Source organism: Carcharhinus amblyrhynchos, chromosome 9 (genome assembly GCF_965287045.1).
Source record: "Carcharhinus amblyrhynchos chromosome 9, sCarAmb.v2.hapA, whole genome shotgun sequence".
NCBI lineage: Eukaryota > Metazoa > Chordata > Chondrichthyes > Carcharhiniformes > Carcharhinidae > Carcharhinus > Carcharhinus amblyrhynchos.
In genome coordinates this window covers 7,298,345-7,321,240 of record NC_137332.1, presented here as the reverse complement: position 1 = coordinate 7,321,240, position 22,896 = coordinate 7,298,345, and the positions used below count along the sequence as shown (strand labels likewise).

At 47.5% G+C, this 22,896-nt stretch overlaps 1 protein-coding gene across 23 annotated transcripts in view; it reads left to right on the top strand.

The window, feature by feature from the left end:
* adgrl2a (adhesion G protein-coupled receptor L2a) overlaps nt 1-22,896 on the top strand; it is a 732,161-nt gene that overhangs the window by 683,358 nt on the left and 25,907 nt on the right. For 13 of the 23 annotated variants that reach the window (XM_080195115.1, XM_080195117.1, XM_080195136.1 and 10 more), the window contains 4 exons: nt 2,159-2,203; nt 2,528-2,554; nt 3,513-3,681; nt 8,934-9,062. In XM_080195115.1, the coding sequence (XP_080051241.1) occupies nt 2,159-2,203; nt 2,528-2,554; nt 3,513-3,681; nt 8,934-9,062 (370 nt within the window). The remainder of the gene's footprint in view (nt 1-2,158; nt 2,204-2,527; nt 2,555-3,512; nt 3,682-8,933; nt 9,063-22,896) is intronic. The other 10 variants (XM_080195135.1, XM_080195133.1, XM_080195127.1 and 7 more) reach the window with 2 other exon arrangements.

Here is a 22,896-nt window from a genome sequence, read left to right as displayed (position 1 = left end):
AGGATGTTGGAAGTAGACTCGCAAGCAACTTTCAACAGGGATAAAAGGAAAAGAAAATTGCAGGGAAGGGTATCGAGAGTGGGTCGAAAAGTTGGTGCGTGGTGAACCCAGAGGGTCTCCTTCTCTGTATCATTCATTACCAGACTTTGTGTAAACTAGAAGTTAGGGGGCAGGAAGAGGCCATTCAGCCCGAGCCGATCGTCCCAACCCAATAGCCTGCTCCTGCTTTCTCCCCATGACCTGTGATCCAGTTCACCCCAAAGAGAATCAAAAGTTTGGTTCTGTAATTGGACAAACTTATTTGAAGAAAGTGGAGGTTTTCTCCTTAAAAAAACACATCACACACTATAACGTTTGTTCATTAGTCACAAGGAAGGCTTACTTTAACACTGCAATGAAGTCACTGTGAAATTCCCCTAGTCGCTATATTCCAGTGTCTTTTCGGGCCACCTAACCAGAACGCCTTTTAGGATGTGGGCGGAAACGGGAGCGTCCGGAGGAAACCCACGCAGACACGGGGAGAATGTGCAAACTCCACACAGCGACCCAAGCTGGGAATTGAACCCGGGTCCCTGGCACTGTGAAGCAGCAGTGCTAACCACCGTGCCGCCCCACACACGTAGCTTGTACGTTCACTAATTTGTGAAGGTTCGTGGGAAGCAGTTTTCATTTCCGCTCGTGAGAAATTTGCCACTGTTACATCACGCACTTGTTCAGGCCGTATCAAACAAACGGCCGCAATGTATTGTTAGCCAGTAACAGAATTATTGAGTGTGCCACTTGTCAACCCCTGCTTCCCAGTAGGTGTCCTCGGGCATTTGAGGTTGACCCAGAGAGTGAGTAAATGCACGTCACGGTCAAATAGCCAGTCGAAGCTGGCTGATTGTGTCTGCATACTCTAGAACTAGCTGCAGGAGCAGAAGGTCAACGCTGTAAATGCAATTATTAGTATCACCAGTAGGCTTACGTTAACGCTGCAATTAAGTTACTATGAAAATGGAACTTAATAGAGTTGAGGGTTAGAGGTAAGCCTCTAATTGCCACACTCCAGTGCCTGTTCAGGTACACTGAGGGAGAATTTAGCATGGCCAATGCACCTAACCGGCATATCCCTTGGTCTGTGGTAGGAAACCGGAGCACCTGGAGCAAACCCACAGAGACATGGGGAAAAAGTGCAGATTCCGCGCAGACAATGACCCAAGGGGAGGCAATGGCCTAGTGGTATTACTGTTAGACTATTAATCCAGAGTCTCTGGGGACCTGGGTTCGAATCCCGCCACAACAGAGAGTGGAATTTGAAATCAAGAGGAAAAAAAGATCTGGAATTAAGAATCTACTGATAACCGTGATACCATTGACAATTGTCAGAAAAACCCATCTGGTTCACTAACGTTCTTTAGGGAAGGAAATCTGCTGTCCTCAACTGGTCTGGCCTACATGTGACTCCAGAGCCAAAGTAATGTGGTTGACTTGCAACTGCCCTCGGGCAACTAGGGATGGGCAATAAGTGCTGGCCAGCCAGCGACGCCCATGTCCCACGAATGAATTTAAAAAGAAGCCAGGAATCGAACCCGGATCCCTTGCGCCGTGAGGCAGCAGTGCTAGCCAGTGAGACGGCGTGGTGGCAGAGCGGTTAAAACTCACAGCGTCAGGGACCCGGGTTCGATTCCCGGCTTGTGTCACTGTCTGTGTGGAGTCTGCACGTTCTCCCCGTGTTTCCTCCGGGATGCTCCGGTTTCCTCCCACAGTCTGAAGGGCGTGCTGGTTAGGTGCATTGACCCGAGCAAGCGCTGGAGTGTGGCGCGACTAGGGGAATTTCACAGTAACTTCAGTGCAGTGTTAATGTAAGCCTTACTTGTGGCTAATAAGTATATTTTACTAACCGCTGTGTCGTTGGGACCAGGGTGAGATGTTTGGGTGGGGTTGGAGAGGGGTGGGGTGGGGGGGGGGGGGGGGGGGGGGGACTGAGAGGAGAATTGACATCAGACCGGAAACAAATGTAATTATTTTAGTGATGCTGTTGAGACTGATGTTAGATGGCAGGATACTTGAACACCACGTTCACTGCATGCTGCATGAAGAGAGAGCTAATCTATAGCACCTCTCTCTTTCTCTCCATTTTCTTCCTTGCCCTTTCGCTTCTCCTCATCCACACCAGTAATTACCGTGTATGTGATGGCTACTATAACACAGACTTACCAGGGTAAGAAGAAATCATGCATACAAAAGAATCTATTATTAATGCATGATTTAATAATTGTGGCTTGAGTAACTTTTTTGACAACGTAACAATTGCCGCCATTCTGGCTGCAAGTTTTATAAACTTTTCTAAAACATGTATGACCGTTTCCGTATTAAACTACTTTCTATGTAGCTAATAATTTGCCTTATTGTTTTATATTTCGAGAAAGACATTAATTTCTTAAAATATAGCTGTGTGAGAGCGCTTGCTGAACATTCATTTTGCATTCAATATTGTCTAATTTTTATTTTTGTCTCTTTTTTTTCTGCTTGTAATGCATTCTAGCTATGAGGATAATAAACCACACCTCAAGTAAGAGCAATTATCCCAAAGCTAAACATATGGACCAACTTTACCTTTGCTTCTCCCCTTGCGCGAGTTTTTCTTTACTTTTCCCCATTGCTGCTGTCTTCTTCTCTCCCTCCGTAAGGAGTCCAGAGTTACTGACAAATTTAACTCTGCAAACATCACACGCAAAAAATGTTCCAGGGAAAGGGCCAACCACTGCCACCGTCTCAGGGCAACTGAGGATGAGCAATAAATGCTTGCCTTGTCAGCACCAATCTTGTCCTGAGAATTACTTTTTTTACATATATATATAAAATGACTTCTATTCCAAATTTATCTTCTGGTAGCTTTAATTTGTAGACCCTGCCCTCCTGCGCAGAGGGAGATGCGTTACCGAAAATCCTAAAACTTAAAGTTGGCCATTTTGTTTCAGGCCTCCTGCGTGAAATTAGGCCTCAGGCTCCATCTGGACCTTGGGCCTCCTGAGATCGTCGTGGGGCTGTTCATTTAGCCAAAACAGTGCAAAAATATAATATGCGTGGCAAACATTCTTCTAGTTTCCAGGTTTAAATTCCATTCGGTGACTGTAAATGAGGCCTTTTATTGAACTGAGGCAGCGTCTTCAGCAAAATGGAAATCATAAGCAGTTCTTGTTAACACATAAAATTGACAGTAACTAATATCTCACAGTGCCATTTCAACTGGAGAGGATTTTTTCGTACATTATCTCTACTAGCTTAAGGCGAAGGTCAGTAACAAGAGTGGAAATTGAAAGTGTCCCTACTTAAGCCTAAGCTATGAAGTGACAGAAAACTGGTTAGAATCAAGCTTATAGAAGGAGAGATCATGCACATCTTAATCTTCTTACGGGAGACGGTAGTGCTCTTCGTAATAAGAAGTAAAAAACTGCTATTTGTGATATGTCTTTTAATGTGGTGTTTGTAAAGGCCTTAACCTAAGCTGCTTCATTGTTTCTCCCCAGGTCTTGGGTTCTGGGTGCTTTCGCTCTTCTCTGTTTACTTGGCTTGACTTGGGGATTTGGACTGCTATTCATCAATGAAGAGTCTATCGTAATGGCCTATCTCTTCACAATATTCAACGCTTTCCAAGGAATGTTTATTTTTCTATTTCACTGTGCTCTTCAGAAAAAAGTAAGTGGCTCCTTCTGCAACCCCATGAGTGATTATAACAGTGTCTATTAACATGCTTGTATCTGAGGCAGGGCTGCAAATACTGAGATAATTGCAGCCAACCCTCCTTGGAAATACAGTGATTTTGTTTTACAGGCGCTCGTAAGGATTACTGTCTCTCACCATCACGTATGATGTAGTCTTACAGGAACCTGTAAAAATTGACACGCACACACAAATACACTGACACACATACGCATACACATACACAAGCGCACACACACACACACACACACACACACACATAAATACACTGACACATTCCGGCAGGCGTCTGTAAAAATTCACACACACAAACACATCTCCCTCACATAAACAGAGACTCTTATGGTGGCCCAATGATTTGCGCTGTTGCCCCATAGTGTCAGGGACCCAGGTTCAATTTCAGCCATAGGTGACTGTGTGTGTGGACTTTGCACATTCTCCCCGTGTCTATGTGGGTTTCCTCCAGGTGCTCCGGTTTCCTCCCACAGTCCAAAGATGCGCAAGTTAGATGAATTGGCCGTACTAATTTGCCCCTCAGTGTTTAAAGAGGTGCTGGTTAGATGAATTGGCCATGCTAAATTGTCCAGTAGTGTGGGTTAGGGGGATTATTGGGGTAAATAAGTGGAGCTATGGGTATAGGGTATGGGTAGGGATTCTGTCAGAGAGTCGATGTGGACTCGATGGACCCAATGGCCTCTCTCTGCACTCTAGTGATTTCATGATGTTATGATACACGGGCCCCTTTGAACTGTGACAACCCTGGAAACCCCTGGTGGACACCTGCAGAACATCAGGGCCTACACTTAGGCTGAAGAATTCTCTAAAAGTTCCTCATTAACCTCACTCCGACAGTTTGAAAACTTAGACCATAGAGAATCAAACGTACTTGTGTATTGATTTCTGAGTTTGGTTTTGACACCTGTGAAGGGTTTTGTTTTTGCAGTGACCATTCTGCCATAAGCATTGATTGACATGTAGCCCTTAAATAACACTTTTCCAAAATCACGAGGGCTTTTGATAGAAGGGGCAACAGTTTCCATTTGTAGGGAAGGTTGGAAGATGCAAATTTCAGATAAGTAGGTGAAGAACCAGTGGTGTGGCATGGTGGCACAGTTATTAGCACCACTGCCTCACAACGCCAGTGACCTGGATTTAATTCCTGCCTTGGGTGACTGTGCATGTGTGGAGTTTGAATGTTCTCCCCATGTCTGCGTGGGTTTCCTCCGGCAGCTCCAGTTCCCTCCCATACTCCTAAAATGTGCAGGTTAGTTTGATTGGCCATGCTAAATTGCCCCTTAGTGCCAGGGGAGGTTAGCCGGGCAAACATGTGGGCTTACGGGAATAGGGCCTGGGTGGGGTTGTGGTCGGTGCAGACTTGATGGGCTGAATGGCCTCTTTCTGCACTGTAGGATTCCATGATTCTATGATAAACAGAGTGGGGAAGATGTGATTTGTTTTTGCAGTATTATAATCTGAAAAGCGTGATGGGAACATAGGACTTAGATACAGCAGTAGACCATTCAGCCCATTGTGCCACACTCAATAAGATCATGACTGATCTGGTTATGGTGTCCACTATACTCTTCTGACTTTGCATTGTCGTACCCTCCTCTCCCACCCCCCTCCAACAGCCCCCTTGATTCCGCTGTAAGTCAATAACTTGCCTTGACTATATTCAATGACCCAGCCTCCACTACTTCCGAGGAAAGAGAATTCCGCTGACAAAAGACCTTCCGAGAGAAAACCTTTCTCCTCATCTCCATCTTAGAAAGGAGCTCTCTTATTCTCAGATTCTACCCCCACCTCCCCTTTCCAGACTCCCCCACAACGGAGAGCATCTTCCCAGCATCTACCTCACCAAGCTCTTTCAAGATCTTATATGTTCCAATGGGAAGGGGAGGTGATGGCCTCGCGGTATTGTCACTTGACTCTTTATCCAAAAGCTCATCTGATGTTCTGGTGAACTGGTTTCAAATCCCACCACAGTAATTGGTGAAATTTAAATTCAATTTTAAAAAATCTGAAATTAATAATCTACTGATCACCGTGAAACCATTGTCAATTTGTGGAAAAACCCATCTGGTTCACCAATGTCCTTTAGGGAAGGAAATCTGCCATCCTTACCCGGTCTGGTCCACATGTGACTCCAGAGACACAGCAAAGTGATTGACTTTCAATTGCCCTTGGGCAACTAGGGATGGGCAATAGATGTTGGCCTAGCCAGTGGCACACCATAATGGCACGGACAAGTTGGGCCGAAGGGCCTGGTTTGACTTGACCTATTATTGTCACATGTATTAATATACAGCGAAAAGTATTGTTTCTTACCATTCATAGAGAAGGAAACAAGAGCGTGCAGAATGTAGTGTTTCCATGCTGTAAACCTCTATGACTCTATGTCCCACAATTGAATAGAAAAGATTAGCTTTCATTCTTCTAAACCCCAGTGGGTACAGGCCCAACCTGCTCAACCTTTCCTTGTATGATAAACCCTTCAACTCAGGAAGGAATCGAGTTGAATCATTCCTTAGCGGGCAGGGATGGTAGAATTTCGGCAGTCGTGTCGTTCACAACCTCAGGATATCTTCGCAATTGGCTACTTTTTGGTCTGTAGTCACTGCTGTAATGTCGCACTGGTTTACAGCACAGGAACAGGCACTTCAGCCCTCCAAGCCTGCACCGACCATGCTACCCATCCGAACAAAAACCCCCTGCCCTTCAGGGACCGTATCCCTCCATTCCCACCCGATTCCCATATTTTTCAAGATGCCTCTTAAAACTCACCATCATAACTGCTTCCACTACCTCCCCCTGGCAGCAAGTTCCAGGCACCCACCACCCTCTGTGTAAAAAGACTTGCCTCGTACATCCCCTTTAAACCTTGCCCCTCGCACCTTAAACCTGTGCCCTCTAGTAATTGACTCTTTCACCCTGGGAAAAAGCTTGAACTTGAACTCGTGACACCTTGTGATTGTCAATTCTGCCCTGGGGATAAAAGCTTCCAACTGGACTACCATTGGTAGTTTGCAGTAAATGCTTTTTGAGGCTGTTGTCTTTGCATGGTCACCTAACCTCTGTTCGCCTCCTGTTTCAGCAGGACTCATCAGCAATTTAAGATGAGCAGATTAATTGCAGTCTTGAACCGGCGGTGAGCGAGCTGTGAGGTTGTTGCAGCCAGCTTTAGTTTGCTGGATAATAACTGGGGAAGGGGACTACACTCCAGTCCAAAGGTCAAGTGGAGTTTTTTGGGCCTTTCTATTGACCTACAAAGGGTTGCAAATGAAGCCCAATAGAACATAAGAACATAAGAAATAGGAGCAGGAGTAGGCCATCTAGCCCTTCGAGCCTGCCCCGCCATTCAATAAGATCATGGCTGATCTGTCGCTGCTCAGTTCCACTTTCTCGCCCTCTCCCCATAACCCTTAATCCCCTCTCTTATCAAAAACCCATCAACCCGTGTCTTAAAAATATTTAGCGAGGCAGCCTCCACCACTTCAACGGGCAGAGAATTCCAGAGATTCACCACCCTTTGAGTGAAGAAGTTCCTCCTCAACTCCGTTCTAAACCGCCCCCCCCTTTATCTTGAGGCTGTGCCCCCTAGTCCTACTGTCTTTTTTGAGCGGGAAGAGTCTCTCCACCTCTATCCTATCCATCCCATTCATCATCTTATACGTCTCAATGAGATCTCCCCTCATTCTTCTAAACTCTAATGAGTACAAGCCCAGTTTATTCAGTTTAATCCATCACGCAAACCGGCCTCCCATCCATTGACTCTGTCTACACTTCCCGCTGCCTCGGCAAAGCAGCCAGCATAATTAAGGACCCCGGACATCCTCTCTTCCACCTTCTTCCACCGGGAAAAAGACACAAAAGTCTGAGGTCACATACCAACCGACAGCTTCTTCCCTAATGCTGTCAGAGTTCTGAATGGACTTACCTTGCACTAAGTTGATCTTTCTCTACACCTGGTTATGACTGTAACACTACATCCTGTACTCTCTCATTTCCTTCTCCATGAACGGTATACTTTGTATTGCGCACAAGAAACAATACTTTTCACTGTGTGTTAATACATGTGATAATAATAAACCAAACCAAATCAAAGGCAGTGACGATGTGTACCCTAGCAACACAAGAGTAGCAACCCAGCCCATCACCGCACACAGTCTAAACATGTACAATTTGTGACAGAACATTCTACCAGGGAGTTCCAATTTGCTGCTAACTAGGCAATAAGACCAGGGTAACTAGATTTCACACGAGAAAAAACAATGTATGTGAAGACAGCAGGCACTCAGGTATTGATGTACAAATTTTATGTATTCATCTGCATGCTGTTAATCTGCTTCAGAATCTAATTTACTGGTGCTGCTTAAAGCTACGTTTATTAGCTCTTGTCAACTTTATTGCCGATAATTAACAGCACATGCATCAGTTTTGGGGGAGGCGATGGCCTAGTGGTATTGTCGCTCGACTATTAATCCAGAAACTCAGCTAATGTTCTGCGAACCCAGGTTCGAATCCCGCCACGGCGAATGGTGGAGTTTGAATTCAATAAAAAATATCTGGAATTAAGAGTCTACTGATGATCATGAAACCATAGTCGATTGTCCGGAGCAACTCACCCGGTTTCCTGATGTCCTTTAGGGAAGGAAATCTGCCGTCCTTACCTGGTCTGGTCTCCAGAGCCACAGTAATGTGGTTGACTCTGAACAAGGGCAACTAGGGATGGGCAATAAATGCTGGCAAGCCAGCGATGCCCATGTCCCACGAATGAATAAAGAAAAATAGTCGGCCTCGGTGTCTCGGGAAATTAATGGACATGATTGTTGTAAAGGTGATTATTTTCCTTCCTGGTGGAAGGGTGGCACAGTGGTTAGCACTGCTGCCTCACAACGCCAGGGACCCGGGTTCAATTCCGGCTTCGGGTCACTGTGCAAAGTTTGCTCTTTCTCCCTGTGTTTGTGTGTGGGTTTCCTCCGGGTGCTCCGGTTTCCTCCCACACTGCAAAAGTGTGTGGGTTAGGCTGATTGACCGTGCTAAATTGCCCCTTAGTGTTTGGCAGGGTAAATATGAGGGGTTACGGAAATACGGCCTGGGTGGGATTGTGGTTGGCGCAGACTCAACGGGCCGAATGGCCTCCCTCTGCGCTGTCGGATGTTATGATTCTACGGTGATGTTAACCATCTGAGCGCGGCTCATCCCCTCTCCTGGTTTCCCTTCCGCAGGTTCGTAAGGAGTACAGCAAGTGTTTCCGTCACTCGCAGTGTTGCAGCGGCCTCGCGGCCGACAGCTCCCACAGCTCGGCCAAGACGTCGACGGGCAGGACCAGCGCTCGATACTCCTCCGGCAGTCAGGTACCTCCAGGCGTGGGAATTCCTTGTGTTTTTTTTTGCGGGGAGCCACTCTCCTCCGGCGCAGGGCCGAGGGGGGATTTGAGGGAGGTGTTCAAAGTCACCAGGCGGCGGGACAAATTCGGGAGGGTAAATCGAGAGAAACTGTTCCAAATGGCGGAAGGTGCGGTGGACCTGGAGCTGAAAGGAAATGGCGCAGGAAGAAGATGCCAAGACGGGGATGAGCAAACTTGATGTTGTTGGGCGTGAGCTCATTTATGATTTGGCCCTTGCTGCCTGAGAAGGTGGTGGAAGCAGATCCAGCAATCGCTCCGAACCCGCCTTCCCAAGGGCAACGAGAGTTGGGCAGCAGAGGGTGGCCTCACCAGCAGAGCCCACTTCAAGTTGGCGAGGGAGATTGTGAGGTGGCGGGGGGTGGGGTGGTAGGGAGGTGAAGCAAAAGAGAAGTGGGGCTAATTGGATAGCGTACACACACGATAAGCCAAGCGGTCCCCTGTCATGTACGATTCAAAATGGTGGCACGGCGCCATTTAAAGGACCCGCCTCTTGATTTTGCCACACCGACATCAGAAATACAGGTACAAATGTCACTGAATGGTAGAATATGTGTTGAGGGGCTGAGTTGCCTGCGCCTGGGTTCCTGGTAATAGTATGTATTGTTGACATTCCTGCAATGTCCCCCCCCGCCCCCCCGCCCTCCCCCAGCCTTTATCTCCAGGTTGCGTTGTGCAGTGCGGTTGTCGGGAAGGATGATTTGCCCCTCGCTCCGAGCGATGCCTGACTCCGCTGAGGCTGCCACCTAGCTTGTGTTGCGTGTAATTCGGTTCCCAGATGTTCATTGCCGTCGTGACGTTGACACGTTCCCCTGTTGTGGAGCTCCAGCCCCGGATCGTCCTCCTGATTTGCTGCTGTTATCTGTCGGATTTTAATGAGCACAACCTCCCCCGCCCCTCACCCCACCCCTCACACCCTCGATCACAATACTGCCCTGCCCCATGGGCCAGCAAGGGGAGGAATTGAACTGTATAAGGCAGAGAGGTCGTATGTTCGATTCCCAGCTCTGCCTGATTGGCGTGGGTGTTGGTGAATTGGCACAGGTTGGTTTCAGTGATCTCCAGGGTTTGAGAAGGAGGATGAAGGCTGAGGTCTGTTCACCACCCCCCCCCCCCGCCCCCCCCCCCACCCCCCACCGCCTCACCCGCTGGCGGACTCAGGCTGGACACCGAGGTGCGCGCAAGCTGAGGGAAGGGGGCAGGTTTGTGATGTCCGCTTGTGATGACCCTCACAGACGGCCGACGCTATTGACAGCCATTTGTCCGCTGCTCGCACCTTTGGAATGGCTGCCTGGGTGAGGGGAAATAGAAAAGGGGCGGTGCTGATGGGACTGCAGCCCCTGGTGATGGGGAGGATCAGACCTACCCAGGACAAGAGGTTGACCGAGCCGGCCAGGAATACCAGGGGAGAGGAGGGTGCGGGGAGGGGGGTGGTAGTTAGTGGAAAGAAGAAAAACATTTCTGTAAATATGTTGAGTCAAAAACAAAGCATTCTGACTTTGTGACAGAATTCCTGATCTTGTAGAAGAGAAATAAGTCCCAGATCATTGAATCCCAACGGTGCAGAAGAAGGCCATTCGGCCCATCGAGTCTGCACCGACCACAATCCCACCCAGGCCTTATTCCTGCAATCCCACATATTTACACTGCCAATCCCACTGACACGAAGGGACAATTTAGCACGGCCAATCCACCTAACCAGCACGTCTTTCAGACTGTGGGACGAAACTGGAGCACCCACTGGGAACCCACGCAGGTACGGGGAGAATGTGCAAACTCCACACAGACAGTCATCCGAGGCCGGAATCGAACCCAGGTCTCTAGTGCTGTGAAGCAGTTGTGCTAACCGCTATGCCACCGTGCTATCCCGTTCCTCCCACCCATCTTGAGTCTTGAGTGCTTTGGGTCTTCTGCAGGCTCCAGGGTCAGGAGATTAGTTTTGCTTTGTGGAGTTGGTCAGGGACATTCAGCATTGGCGCAGCAGAGAACTATGAGACACACCTCCTACCAACCCATTTCCACCCACCACCTTCCTCCCCCACACCTCCACCCACCACCCTGCCTCCAACCTAACAATCCCACCAACACTCAGTTCTGGATTTTGCTATTGAACAACGAGGGTTGACATTGGTAAAGCAGACAGGATGACAATGCGAGGAAGCTGGTAGATGGTCGTACTTGGTGGGGTCCATACCTTTCCGATTTGGGGGTGTGATCCCACAGGGAAAAGCAAGGGTTATTTTCATAGACTGTTCCTCAGTCCCGACACAGAAATTTAAAAACAAAATCAATACACATTAATACTTCCTAAATTCTGCTTTGTTTGTGCTCTGAAAGTCTCTCTCCTGGCGTGACTTGGTCAGTTACCACAATCATGTTTCTGAAACAGAATTCTGTGGGTTCCAATCCCACTCTAGAGATTGGAGCACAAAGATCTAGGCTTGATATTCCATTGCAGTACTGAGGGGGTGCTGCACTGCCTGACCTCTGGTCTTTCAGATGAGGCATTGAACCAAGGCTCCGTCTGTCTTCAGTGGTAATAGACCCCATTTCGTTGACATGAAGAAGAGTGTGATCTAATGGAGGGGAAGCACGACATTCCCTGGGGTCCTGGCTAATATTTATTCCTCAGCCAACATCATCACTTGAGCAAGCTATCTCCTCTATCACAATTGCACCTTGTGGGAGTTGTGCACCAATTAAAGTTAAAAGTTTATTTCTTAGTCACAAGAAGGCTTACATTAAAACTCAATGAAGTTATTGTGAAAATCCCCTAGTCGCCGCACTCTGGTGCCTGTTTGGCTACACTGAGGGTGAATTTAGCACGGCCAGTGCTCCTAACCAGCATATCTTTCAGACTGTGGGAGGAAACCGGAGTACCTGCAGGAAACCCATGCAGCCACGGGGAGAATGTGCAAACTCCACACAGAGAAGCCAGGAATCAAACTCAGGTCCCTGGCTCTTTGAGGCAGCAGTGCTGACCAGTGTGCCACCCTTTGAAAACATGGAAACCATGAACTGAATCCTGCGAAACCCAGCGGGCATATTTCCATCGGCCTATCCCACCACCTTCCTGTCCACCCTCAACCTCTTCACCATGGTATCCGGGCGGGGGGGGAGCATTCGGAGGAACAGGCAGCAAAAGTGGCACAAAAACAGAAAATGCGCGTCTGACAGCATCTGTGGAGAGAGAATATAGTAAGAATTCGCACATCACCAGATTAAAGTCCAACAGATTTATTTGGTAGCACAAGCCACAAACTTTCGGAACGCTGCCCCTTCATCAGAAAAGTGGGAGTTCTGTTCACAAACAGGCTACGTAAAGACTCAAACTCAATTTACAAAATAATGGTTTAAATGCGAGCCTTTGCAGGTAATAAGTCTTAAAGGTACAGACAATGTGAGTGGAGAGAGGGTTAAGCACAGGTTAAAGGGATGTGTATTGTCTCCTGCCAGGACAGTTAGTGAGATTTTGCAAACCCAGACAATTCGTGGGGGTTACAGATAGTGTGACATGAACTGATGCATTGTCGTGTGTCATGAGGACGGCCTCAACTGGGATCTTGGGTTCATGTCACACTATCTGTAACCCCCACAACTTGCCTGGGCTTGCAAAATCTCACTAACTATCCTGGCTGGAAACAATACACATTTCTTTAACCTGTGCTTAACCCTCTGTCCACTCACATTATCTGTACCTTCAAGACTTGAGTATCTGTAAAGACTTGCATTCCAAGCATTATTTTGTAAATTGAGTTTGTGTCTTTATATGCCCTGCTTGGGAACAGAAATCCCACTCACCTGATGAAAGAGCAGCACTCCAGAAGGGTGGCATGGTAGCACAGTGGTTAGCACTGCTGCTTCACCGCTCCAGGGTCCTGGGTTCAATTCCTGGCTTGGGTCACTGTCTGTATGGAGTTTGCACATTCTCCTAGTGTCTGTGTGGGTTTCCTCCAGGTGCTCTGGTTTTCTCCCACAGTCCAAAGATGTGTGGGTTAGGTTGATTAGCCATGCTAAGAAATTGCCCCTTAGTATCCAGGGATGTGTAGGTTAGAGGGATTAGTGGTTATAATATGTAGGGTTATGGGGGTAGGACCTTGGTGGGACTGTGTTCGGTGCAAACTTGATGGGCCGAAGGACCTCTTTCTGCACTGTTGGGTTCTATGATATTCCATCAGACTCACTCCAAATCTGTCTAATGGCTTTTGCTACCAAATAAACCTGTTGGATGTTAACCTGGTGTTGTGAGACTTCTTATTGTGCTTACCCCAGTCCAATGCCGGCATCTCCACATCATGGCTATCATCGAGAGAGAATATAGCCAGTGTTTCATGTCTGAATGATCTTTCTTCAGACAAGTGGAAATGGGGTGAGATTCATCCTATTGTGGTGAGGTGACTGGGGGGGAGGTGGGTTTCAAATTGTCCTTTCTCACACCTCTTCCTTTTTTGCCTGACATTAATGCATTCTGATCTCTTCATGTGCCGCTATTAGCACCCTTCTTAACCATGATCACCACCATTTATATTACCTTTGTCCTTTGGTCTATGGCACTTTTGCCAATCTCTTCCCGGCCCCCACATATCACCAGCCCGCTATCCAGCCCTATAGCTCCTCTCCCCCCGTCCCCACAAGAGTATAAACGTCATCCTATTTCTAGTTCTCTTCAGATCTGGCGAAGGGTCACCCAGGCTCGAAACGTTGGCTCTATTCTCTCTCCACAGAGCCTGTCAGAGCTGCTGAGATTTTCCAGCATTTTCCGTTTGTCTTCCACATTCCAGCATCCGCAGTAATTTTCTTCCATTGAAACTGGCAGCCTGCCTAACAGATTTAAATGAATAATTAAGAGTTGAATAGGTTGGCTTTCAAATCAGTTGACCCTGATAATGCACAGTGCGCACCATGGTGTGTGGGAAGCTCCTTTTCGAAACTTGCTCGAAGGGCAGGGAGGAAGAGGGGGTGAGGTCAGTCTTCAGGGGCTTCCCTTTGCCGATCATGGTGTGTTTCCCCACTCCTCCCCTTCCCCGCCCCCCCCATCTTACCCGTTCTCTCCCTTAAAATCACTCCCGTGCCATCTACGCCCCCCCATATTCACCTGTCCCATATTTCTTACAACTCAATAGCTGGGTAGGCGATGGCCTCGTGGTAATCACTGCTAGGTTATTCATCCAGAAATCAGCTAATGCTCTGGGGGACCCGGGTTCAAATCCCACCACGGCAGATGGTGAAATACAATTTTCAAAAAAAAATCTGGGATTAAGAATCCACTGATGAATCCATTGTTGATTGTCAGGAAAACCCATCTGGTTCACTGATGTCCTTTAGGAAAGGGAACCTGTTGTCCTTACCTGGTCTGGCCTACCTGTGACTCCAGAACCACAGCAACTTTTAACTGCCCTCTCAACAAGGGCAACTAGGGATGGGCAATAAATACTGGCCACCCAACGACACCCAAATCCCACAGATAAATTTTAAAAAACAGTGACTTTATAAGTCTTTTCTCAGATGCTGTATTAGTTTATTTGATTTGACTTGATATATTATTGTCACATGTATTAATATACAGTGAAAAGTGTTGTTTCTTGCGCACTATACAGACAGAGCATACCATTCATAGAGAAGGAAAGAGTGAAGAAATTAATGTTACAGTCATAGCTGGGGTGTCGAGAAAGATCAACTTAATACGAGACAGTCCACTATGTAGCCCATTAGCCCAGTATATCCCAGATACAATTGGACTGTGTGTCAGGGGTAAGTTTTTCACTCAGAGGGTGGTGAGTGAGTGGAATCGGCTGCCGTCGGTGGTGGTGGAGGCGAACTCACTGGGGTCTTTTAAGAGACTTCTGGGTGAGCACGTGGGATTTAATGGGATTGAGGGTTATAGATAGGCCTGGTAGGTAGGGATATAATTGGTGCAACTTGTGGGCCGAAGGGCCTATTCGTGCTGTAGTGTTCTATGTTCTAAGTAGCTTCCCCAAGTCCTGCAGGCAATTCTGTGACATGAACACAGAATCAATCGTTTGTTCTTGAAAGAATTACACTTCATACTGGCCACCCTGAAAAACTGAGAATCTGCTGCCTCAGTACTTCGATGCTTGTGCTTTAGTTCAGCAAGAAATTAGCAGCATAACCTCGGTAACTCCGAGTGTGATGGCTAGTTTGATGAGATTAGGCTCCAGCTGCCCAAATGTACCCAGCTTAATACTGAATCGTAGCTTCACTGTTTCCGTAGCAACACAAGGAATAGGATCACTCACCCACTCCAACGCACTGTGCCGTTCGATTAGATTGTGGCTGATGGTATCCGTGGAAACCATAGAAAAGTTGCAGCGCACAAGGAGGCCATTCAGCCCAGCTTGTCCATGCCAGCCTGAGGGCACCCAGGTGCCCTTTCTAATCTCACCTTCCTGCACCCAGGCGTGTAGCTCACAGCACTTGGGGTGCAGATCCAGGTAGATTTTAAAAGAGTTTAGGGTCTCTGCCTCCACTTGGGCAGGGAATCCCAACACCTATCACCCTCTGCGTAAAAAACTTCACCTCATATCCCCTGTACACCGTCTGCCACCTATCTTGACTCTGTGTTCCCTAGTTCTAGCATTCTCCGCCAAGGAAAACTACTTTATCCTGTCCATTCTATCTCTTCCCCTCAAAGCTTTGTACACCACAGTCAAGTAACCCCTCAGCCTTCTGCGTTCCAAGGAGAATAACTCCAACCTTGAATAACTCCAACATCCCAAGATTGGGGGAAAGGCAAATTGTGCGGAGGGTGTGGAGAGTCTGCAGAAGGATCTAGATAGGCTGGGCGAATGGGCCAGGAAATGGCAAATGGAATTTAATGTTGGCATGTGTGAGGTGGTCCACTTTGGTAGGAATAATGGTAGGAAGGACTATTACTTACGTGGCGAAAAACTGCAGCAGGCGACGGTGCAGAGGGACCTCGGGGTCCTTGTGCATGAGTCGCAAAAACCCAGCTTGCAGGTGCAGCAGGTGGTCAGGAAGGCAAATGGGATGCTGGCCTTCATAGCGAGGGGGATTGAATATAAAAGTAGGGAGGTCTTGCTGCGGCTGTATAGGGCATTGGTGAGGCCGCAGCTGGAGTACTGTGTGCAGTTTTGGGCGCCGCACCTGCGCAAAGATATTTTGGCCTTGGAGGGAGTGCAGAGGACTCTAGGCTGATACCGGAGTTGAGGGGGTTGAGCTATGAGGAGAGGCTGAATAAATATCGTGCTACAATTCAGAAAGAGGCCATTCGGCCCATTGAGTCTGCACCGACTTGCTGAAAGAGTATCCCAATCAGGCCCTCCCCTCTTCCCTATCCCTGTAACCCTGCACATTTACCTCTAACCTATATATCTTTGGATATGAGAGGGCAATTTAGCATGGCCAATCAACCTAACCTGCACATCTTTGGACCATGGAAAGAAACTGGAGCACCCGGAGGAAACCCACACACACACCGGGAGAACATGCAAACTCCAAACAATCACCCAAGGCTGGAATCAAACCCAGATCCTGGTGCTGTGAGGCAACATATGTATCATTTTTACCTTTTGCTGCCCCCACTCTTTGGTGATTAATAGGCCAGAATCTGTTTTACCTGGTGCGATTTGATTTTCATAGATGCATATTCAAAAAAGACACTTGCATCCCGTACAAATCTGTCTCCTGTTCGTAGATATGGAGAAATTCACAGCTGAGCCAAAGCCTCTGTCTCCTTCATTGCCCATTACATTCCAAACCACAATCCAGGTTTTGACAATCATTAAGTGTTGGTGAATATAATCACATTCTGACTGGTTTAATATGTACTATGGATAGTGAATTTAACTGGATGAAACAGTGCCAAGGTGCACAAAGTTGTACAGAACGTGAATTCAGCACTTGGTACAGGAACTGTAACTTGTTTGGGGAAGTAAAAGCTAGTGACTCAGCCACACATATTGTGCCAATATACGTCATGGGGAAGAGACTTCACTGTTGACTGGCAGAGTTCACAAGTCATCCATCATGGCCAGAAGGTCATCCCCTTTACTGTGGCTGTGCCTGGGCTGCTCCTGGATGCGGAACTCTCCCATTATTCTAGCCAACTCTTCATGCTGCTGCTGGTCCTTGGAGACCTCTATTTCGATCACTTCATCCAAAAGATCTGGAGGCCTTATGGCCGCTGCATGATCTTCCTCCTCACCTGTGCCAAACAGCTTCAGCCGAAACCCTGGCTCAGTACCCACAGGCTTGTACTCGTTAGAGTTTAGAAGAATGAGGGGAGATCTCATTGAGACGTATAAGATGATGAATGGGATGGATAGGATAGAGGTGGAGAGACTCTTCCCGCTCAAAAAAGACAGTAGGACTAGGGGGCACAGCCTCAAGATAAAGGGGGGGGCGGTGTAGAACAGAGTTGAGGAGGAACTTCTTCACTCAAAGGGTGGTGAATCTCTGGAATTCTCTGCCCGTTGAAGTGGTGGAGGCTGCCTCGCTAAATATTTTTAAGAAGCGGGTTGATGGGTTTTTGATGAGAGAGGGGATTAAGGGTTATGGGGAGAGGGTGGGAAAGTGGAACTGAGCCACGACAGATCAGCCATGATCTTATTGAATGGCGGGGCAGGCTCGAAGGGCTAGATGGCCTACTCCTGCTCCTATTTCTTATGTTCTTATGTAACCTCTCTAATCTCTCCTTGTAGCCACAATTCTCCAGTCCTGGCAACATGCTTGTAAACCTCTTCTGCACTCTCTCCAGAGCAATTACGTTCCTTCTATAATGTAGTGACCAGATCAGCACACAATATTCCAGTCTTGGCCGCACCAATGTTTTATATAACATTAACATTGACAAGTGGCGCAGTGGACAATGTGTCTTACTACCTAGAAGATTCTAGGTTCAGTTCCTGGTTGACTCAGTGCATAGCTTTTAGTTGGCGGCTCGGTGGCACAGTGGTTAGCACTGCTGCCTCATAGCCCCAGGGACCTGGGTTCGATTCCTGGCTTGGGTCACTGTCCGTGCAGAGTCTGCATGTTCTCCCCGTGTCTGCGTGGGTTTCCTCCGGTTGCTCCGGTTCCCTCCCACAGTCTGCAGGACGTGCAGGTTAGGTGCATTGATGCCAAATTCTCCCTCCGCGTACCCGAACAGGTGCCAGAGTATAGCAACTCGGGGATTTTTACAGTAACTTAATTGTAGTGTTAATGTAAACCTGCTTATAACAATAATCTTTAAAACTTTTCACTTTAAAAAAAGTTTGAAACTTTCAATTTAAAACAAAATCTTTCCTTTTATATTTTATATCCAGTTTAGATCCCGTCACAAAAATCTATCTCATTTTTTAAATTTTCAGTTGACCCCCCACCCACCAAGGTCCCAACACCCTCAGCAGTTTTGTTGGAGGAAAGAATGTTTTTCACAAGAAAGATTTTCACAAATTTTTGTGTCAATCATAGAATCCCTACAGTGCAGAAGGAGGCCATTCGGCCCATCAAGTCTCCACCAACAGCAATCCCACCTCAGGCCCTATCCCCACAACCCCACACATCCATTGACTCCATCTACACTTCCCGCTGCCTCAGACCCCATGCACCCTGGACATTCTCTCTTCCACCTTCTTCCGTCGGGAAAAAAATACAGAAGTCTGAGGTCACGTACCAACCAACTCAAGAGTAGCTTCTTCCCTACTAGCATCAGACTTTTAAATGGACCTACCTTGCATTAAGTTAATCTTTCTCTACACCCTAGCTAGAGATGAGAGGGTTTGTCGTACGGAGGGCGATTTAACAGTTTAGGCCTATACTCTCTGGAATTTAGAAGAAATAGGAGAGATCATATTGAGGTATACAAGATGATGAAAGTTATGGATAAAGTAGATGTGGAGCGGATGCTTCCACTGGTGAGGCATTCCAGGACGAGAGATTATAGTCTTAGGATAAGGGGTAGCAAATTTAAAACTGTCAGTTGGTGACCTCAGACTTTTGTATCTTTTTCCCAACAGAAGAAGGTGGAAGAGAGAATATCCGAGGTATGCGGGGTCCTTAATTATGCTGGCTGCTCTGCCGAGGCAGTGGGAAGTGTAGACAGAGTCAATGGACGGGAGGCTGGTTTGCATGATGGATTGAGCTACATTCCTGACCCATTGTAGTTTCTTGCAGTGTTGCGCAGAGCAGGAGCCATAACAAGCCAAATGATCGGAAAGAGTGGTACATTTATAAAAGAGTCATAGCTAACATGCCAAATTTCCATAGTCTTCTGAGAAAGTAATGGCATTGGTGGGCTTTCTTAACTATCGTGTTGGCATGGGAGGGACCAGGACAGGTTGTTGATGATCTGGAAGTCAAAAAACATGAAACTCTCGACCATTTCTACTTAGTCCCCGTTGATGTAGACAGGGGTATGTTCTCCACTATGCTTCACTACGCGTGTGTAGTTATCACTTGAATCATAAAAAAAACCCAAATGCGACAAGTGCTTTCCTTAGTCTTCAGATTTGCTGAGTGCAAATTCTAAGGGAGATTTTAGATTTTCTGCAACAGCTTGGGCTACTCGAAACATTCCACGACCAACGAGGGATTATGTTTAAAGCATTGTCATCTGTTCTGTGGTCAAACATTGGGGGTCACCTTGGTCCACACGCTACGCTCGATAAACAAGAGGAATTACTCGTGTTAATGTGTCCTCAGGGGGTGTTGATCGAGGCAGTAACGTTGGCTCCTTTTTCCTTTGGAAGAGCACTACGGATATTTCCAGAAACACCTGAACTAACAGTTGTGACTGAATGTTACCTCTGACCCTGCAGCGCTCCCTCAGTAATGGTATTGCGTCGCCAGCCTTGATTATGTGCCCTCAAGTCCCCAAATAGGGCTTGAACCCACGACTTTCTGATCCTGAAACGCAAGTGCCACTAAACGAGCAAAGCTGGTGACAGCCCTGGGCTTTCAATATAAATGATAGAGCTATAAAGTCGCAGATTTGTAAAGGGATTTCGTTTTGCTTTGGGTCCAGCCCATACATCCGTGCATGAAACAACACCATTTGTGCAGGGCACTTTATCCCTGTCTATTGATTTCCCTTAACAATCTTCCACTTTATTACATCAATCTGTGGCTCAGTAGATGTTAACGTAATATTGCTTTGCACCTATTTTACTGCTTGTTTTCCAAAGCATGCCTGGAATTCATTTGGCTGCAGAGTCTGTTTCTTTCCTGTGTCTCGTAATGTTTTGCCCACTATCTGGAACATTCCTCTCACATTCCAAGTTTGTTTGTCCTGGTTCTCATGTTCTGAAGTCCATTTTTACTTCCTGTTCTCATTGCTGATCTGAACCTCCACCATCACCTCCCAGCCTTGCCGACCTTTTAGTGTTGCAGTCGTTGGGGGACTTTCCCGTCCCGCCCACTGCGGGAATCGGAGCGGTTGGGAGAAGGAGGAGTGGACCATGCAAAGATCTATTGAGTTGGGCAGCACAGTGGCTCGCACTGCTGCCTCACAGCACCAGGGACCCGGGTTCGATTCCCGGCTTGGGTGACTGTCCGTGTGGAGTCTGCACATTCTCCCCATGTCTGAGTGGGTTTCCTCCAGCTGGTCCTGTTTCCTCCCACAGTCCAAAGATATATGGGTTGGGTGGATTGGCCATGATAAATTGCTCCTTAGTGTCAGGTGATCTGGCTAAGGTAAGTGCATGGGGGGCCGGTGGTCGGGTTGTGTTTGGTGCAGACCAGATGGGCTGAATGGCCTCCTTCTGCACTGCAGGATTCCAGGATTCTGTGACTTTGGGTGGGATTTTCCAGTTTTGGGGCGGAAGTGGCCAGAAAATTCTGCCCTATGTGTGCGTTTTGCCTGTTGGCTATTTCAGAATCATTCTAAGCCGATATTGCTCTTTGCACGATAGGGTCAAGTTAGAAAAAGGTCTTTCCGTCCCTTTGGTTCTATCCCAACTGACCCTTTTGCGTTGTGCATTGTGAAATGTCCTTTTCTGTTGTGTTACTGCCTTCAGGGAGGTGAACGGTACCTTGGGGGTTCATTAGTGAACTAATGAGTTTTGAAATGTGGCTGCCAAGGACACATCTTGTTCCTCATTAACCACGCACAGATGTCGCTGCCTTTGCCGTTACAGTCACTGCCACCAGCCAGCGAGTGCGTCTTTTCATGCTCTACGTCAAAGACCCCAAATATTCTTGCGAACTTTAAAAGAAACCTCTGCTGTTGGCAAGGTTGCGTCCTGAAAACTGACGCCATGCCCGACCTCCGTGAGAATTGAACAGATAGAACAGCAAGATAGGGAGTAATTGACCTCTTTTTCTGATAGGCCCACTAAGCTTTCTCACTCATATTGATAAAGTCGCCTCAGCGGTTGACTGCCCGCAGCATGCCCTGCACAAACAAAATGGGCCGAATGGCCCTCGTTCCGTGCTGTATGAATCTTTGGGAATACTGCATCAGATCTTGCTCTTTTGGTTTAATCCTGGCTTGCTTGCAGGAGTCTCCTCATAGCCTAGCTCAGTTCCACACTGGTTGGAGACCATGACTCTCAGAGTTTGGCCCCATTGACTTCAACACTGGGAGCTCACCTAATGATGTGGAGATGCTCACCTAATGTCCAGTCATCTCCATCCCACTTCAGTGTTGGACAAAAGTTAACACCCTGGCTGCATCATATTTTTTCTGTGACAACAGCGACTCCTTCTTCAGGTAGGGCTTTGGTGACCATGGACTTCCCTTGGTCCATCACTGGGTTTGACATAGTGCTGCAAAGGTTTGCCTTCTGTAACATGACTAACCAGGAAAATCTCAACGCCTGCTGGAAGGATTTGCCCATCAGTCTGTTTGGCTGGTTTCAAACCTTGGCCATCAAGTACTGAAGCAAGACTCGAACCTGGAACTTCTGGTCCAGAGATAGGGATGCTATCCACTGTCCAACAAGATATCCCGACAATAATGAGTCCCCTCTAGTGCCTCACTAGATGTAAGGCACCTGTAGTCGTGATGAAGATACCATAAAGACGGTGGCACAGTGGTTAGCACTGTTGTCTCACAGCGCCAGGGACCTGGATTTGATTCCCAGCTTAGGTCACTGTCTGTGTGGAGTCTGTATGTTCTCCCCATGTGTCTGGCTGGGTTTCCTCCGGGTGCTCCGGTTTCTCCCCACACTCCAAAGACGTGCAGGTTAGGTGGATTGGCCATGCCAAAATTTATCTTAGTGTCTGGGGGACTAGCAAGGGTAAAAGCATGGGGTTGTGGGGATAGGGGCTGGGCGGGATTGTGGCCAGTGCAGACTGATGTGTAGATAGTTTGAGTCATGTTGAGATCAAAAAGGAGTTATTGGGGCTGTTGAGAAACATTAAGGTAGACAGGTCCCCAGGGCCTGATGGGATATAGCCCGGAATACTGAGAGAGACAAGGGAGGAGATTGCTGGGGCCTTGAAAGAAATTTTTGTATCCTCACTGGTTACTGGGGAGGTCCCAGAGGATTGGAGAATAGCCAATGTTGTTCCTTTGTTTAAGGATAGCAAGATTAATGCAAGCAATTACAGGCCAGTGAGCCTTACATCAGTAGTAGGAAAATTATTGGAGAGGATTCTTCGAGACAGGATTTATTCCCACTTCGAAATAAGTGGACGTATTAGTGAGAGGCAACATGGTTTTGTGAAGGGGAAGTCGTGTCTCATGAACTTGATCAAGTTTTTCGAGAAAGTGACAAAGATGATTGACGAGGGTGGGGCAGTGGATGTTGTCTACATGGATTTCAGTGAGGCCTTTGACAAGGTCCCTCATGGCAGACTGGTGCAGAAGTTGACGTCGCATG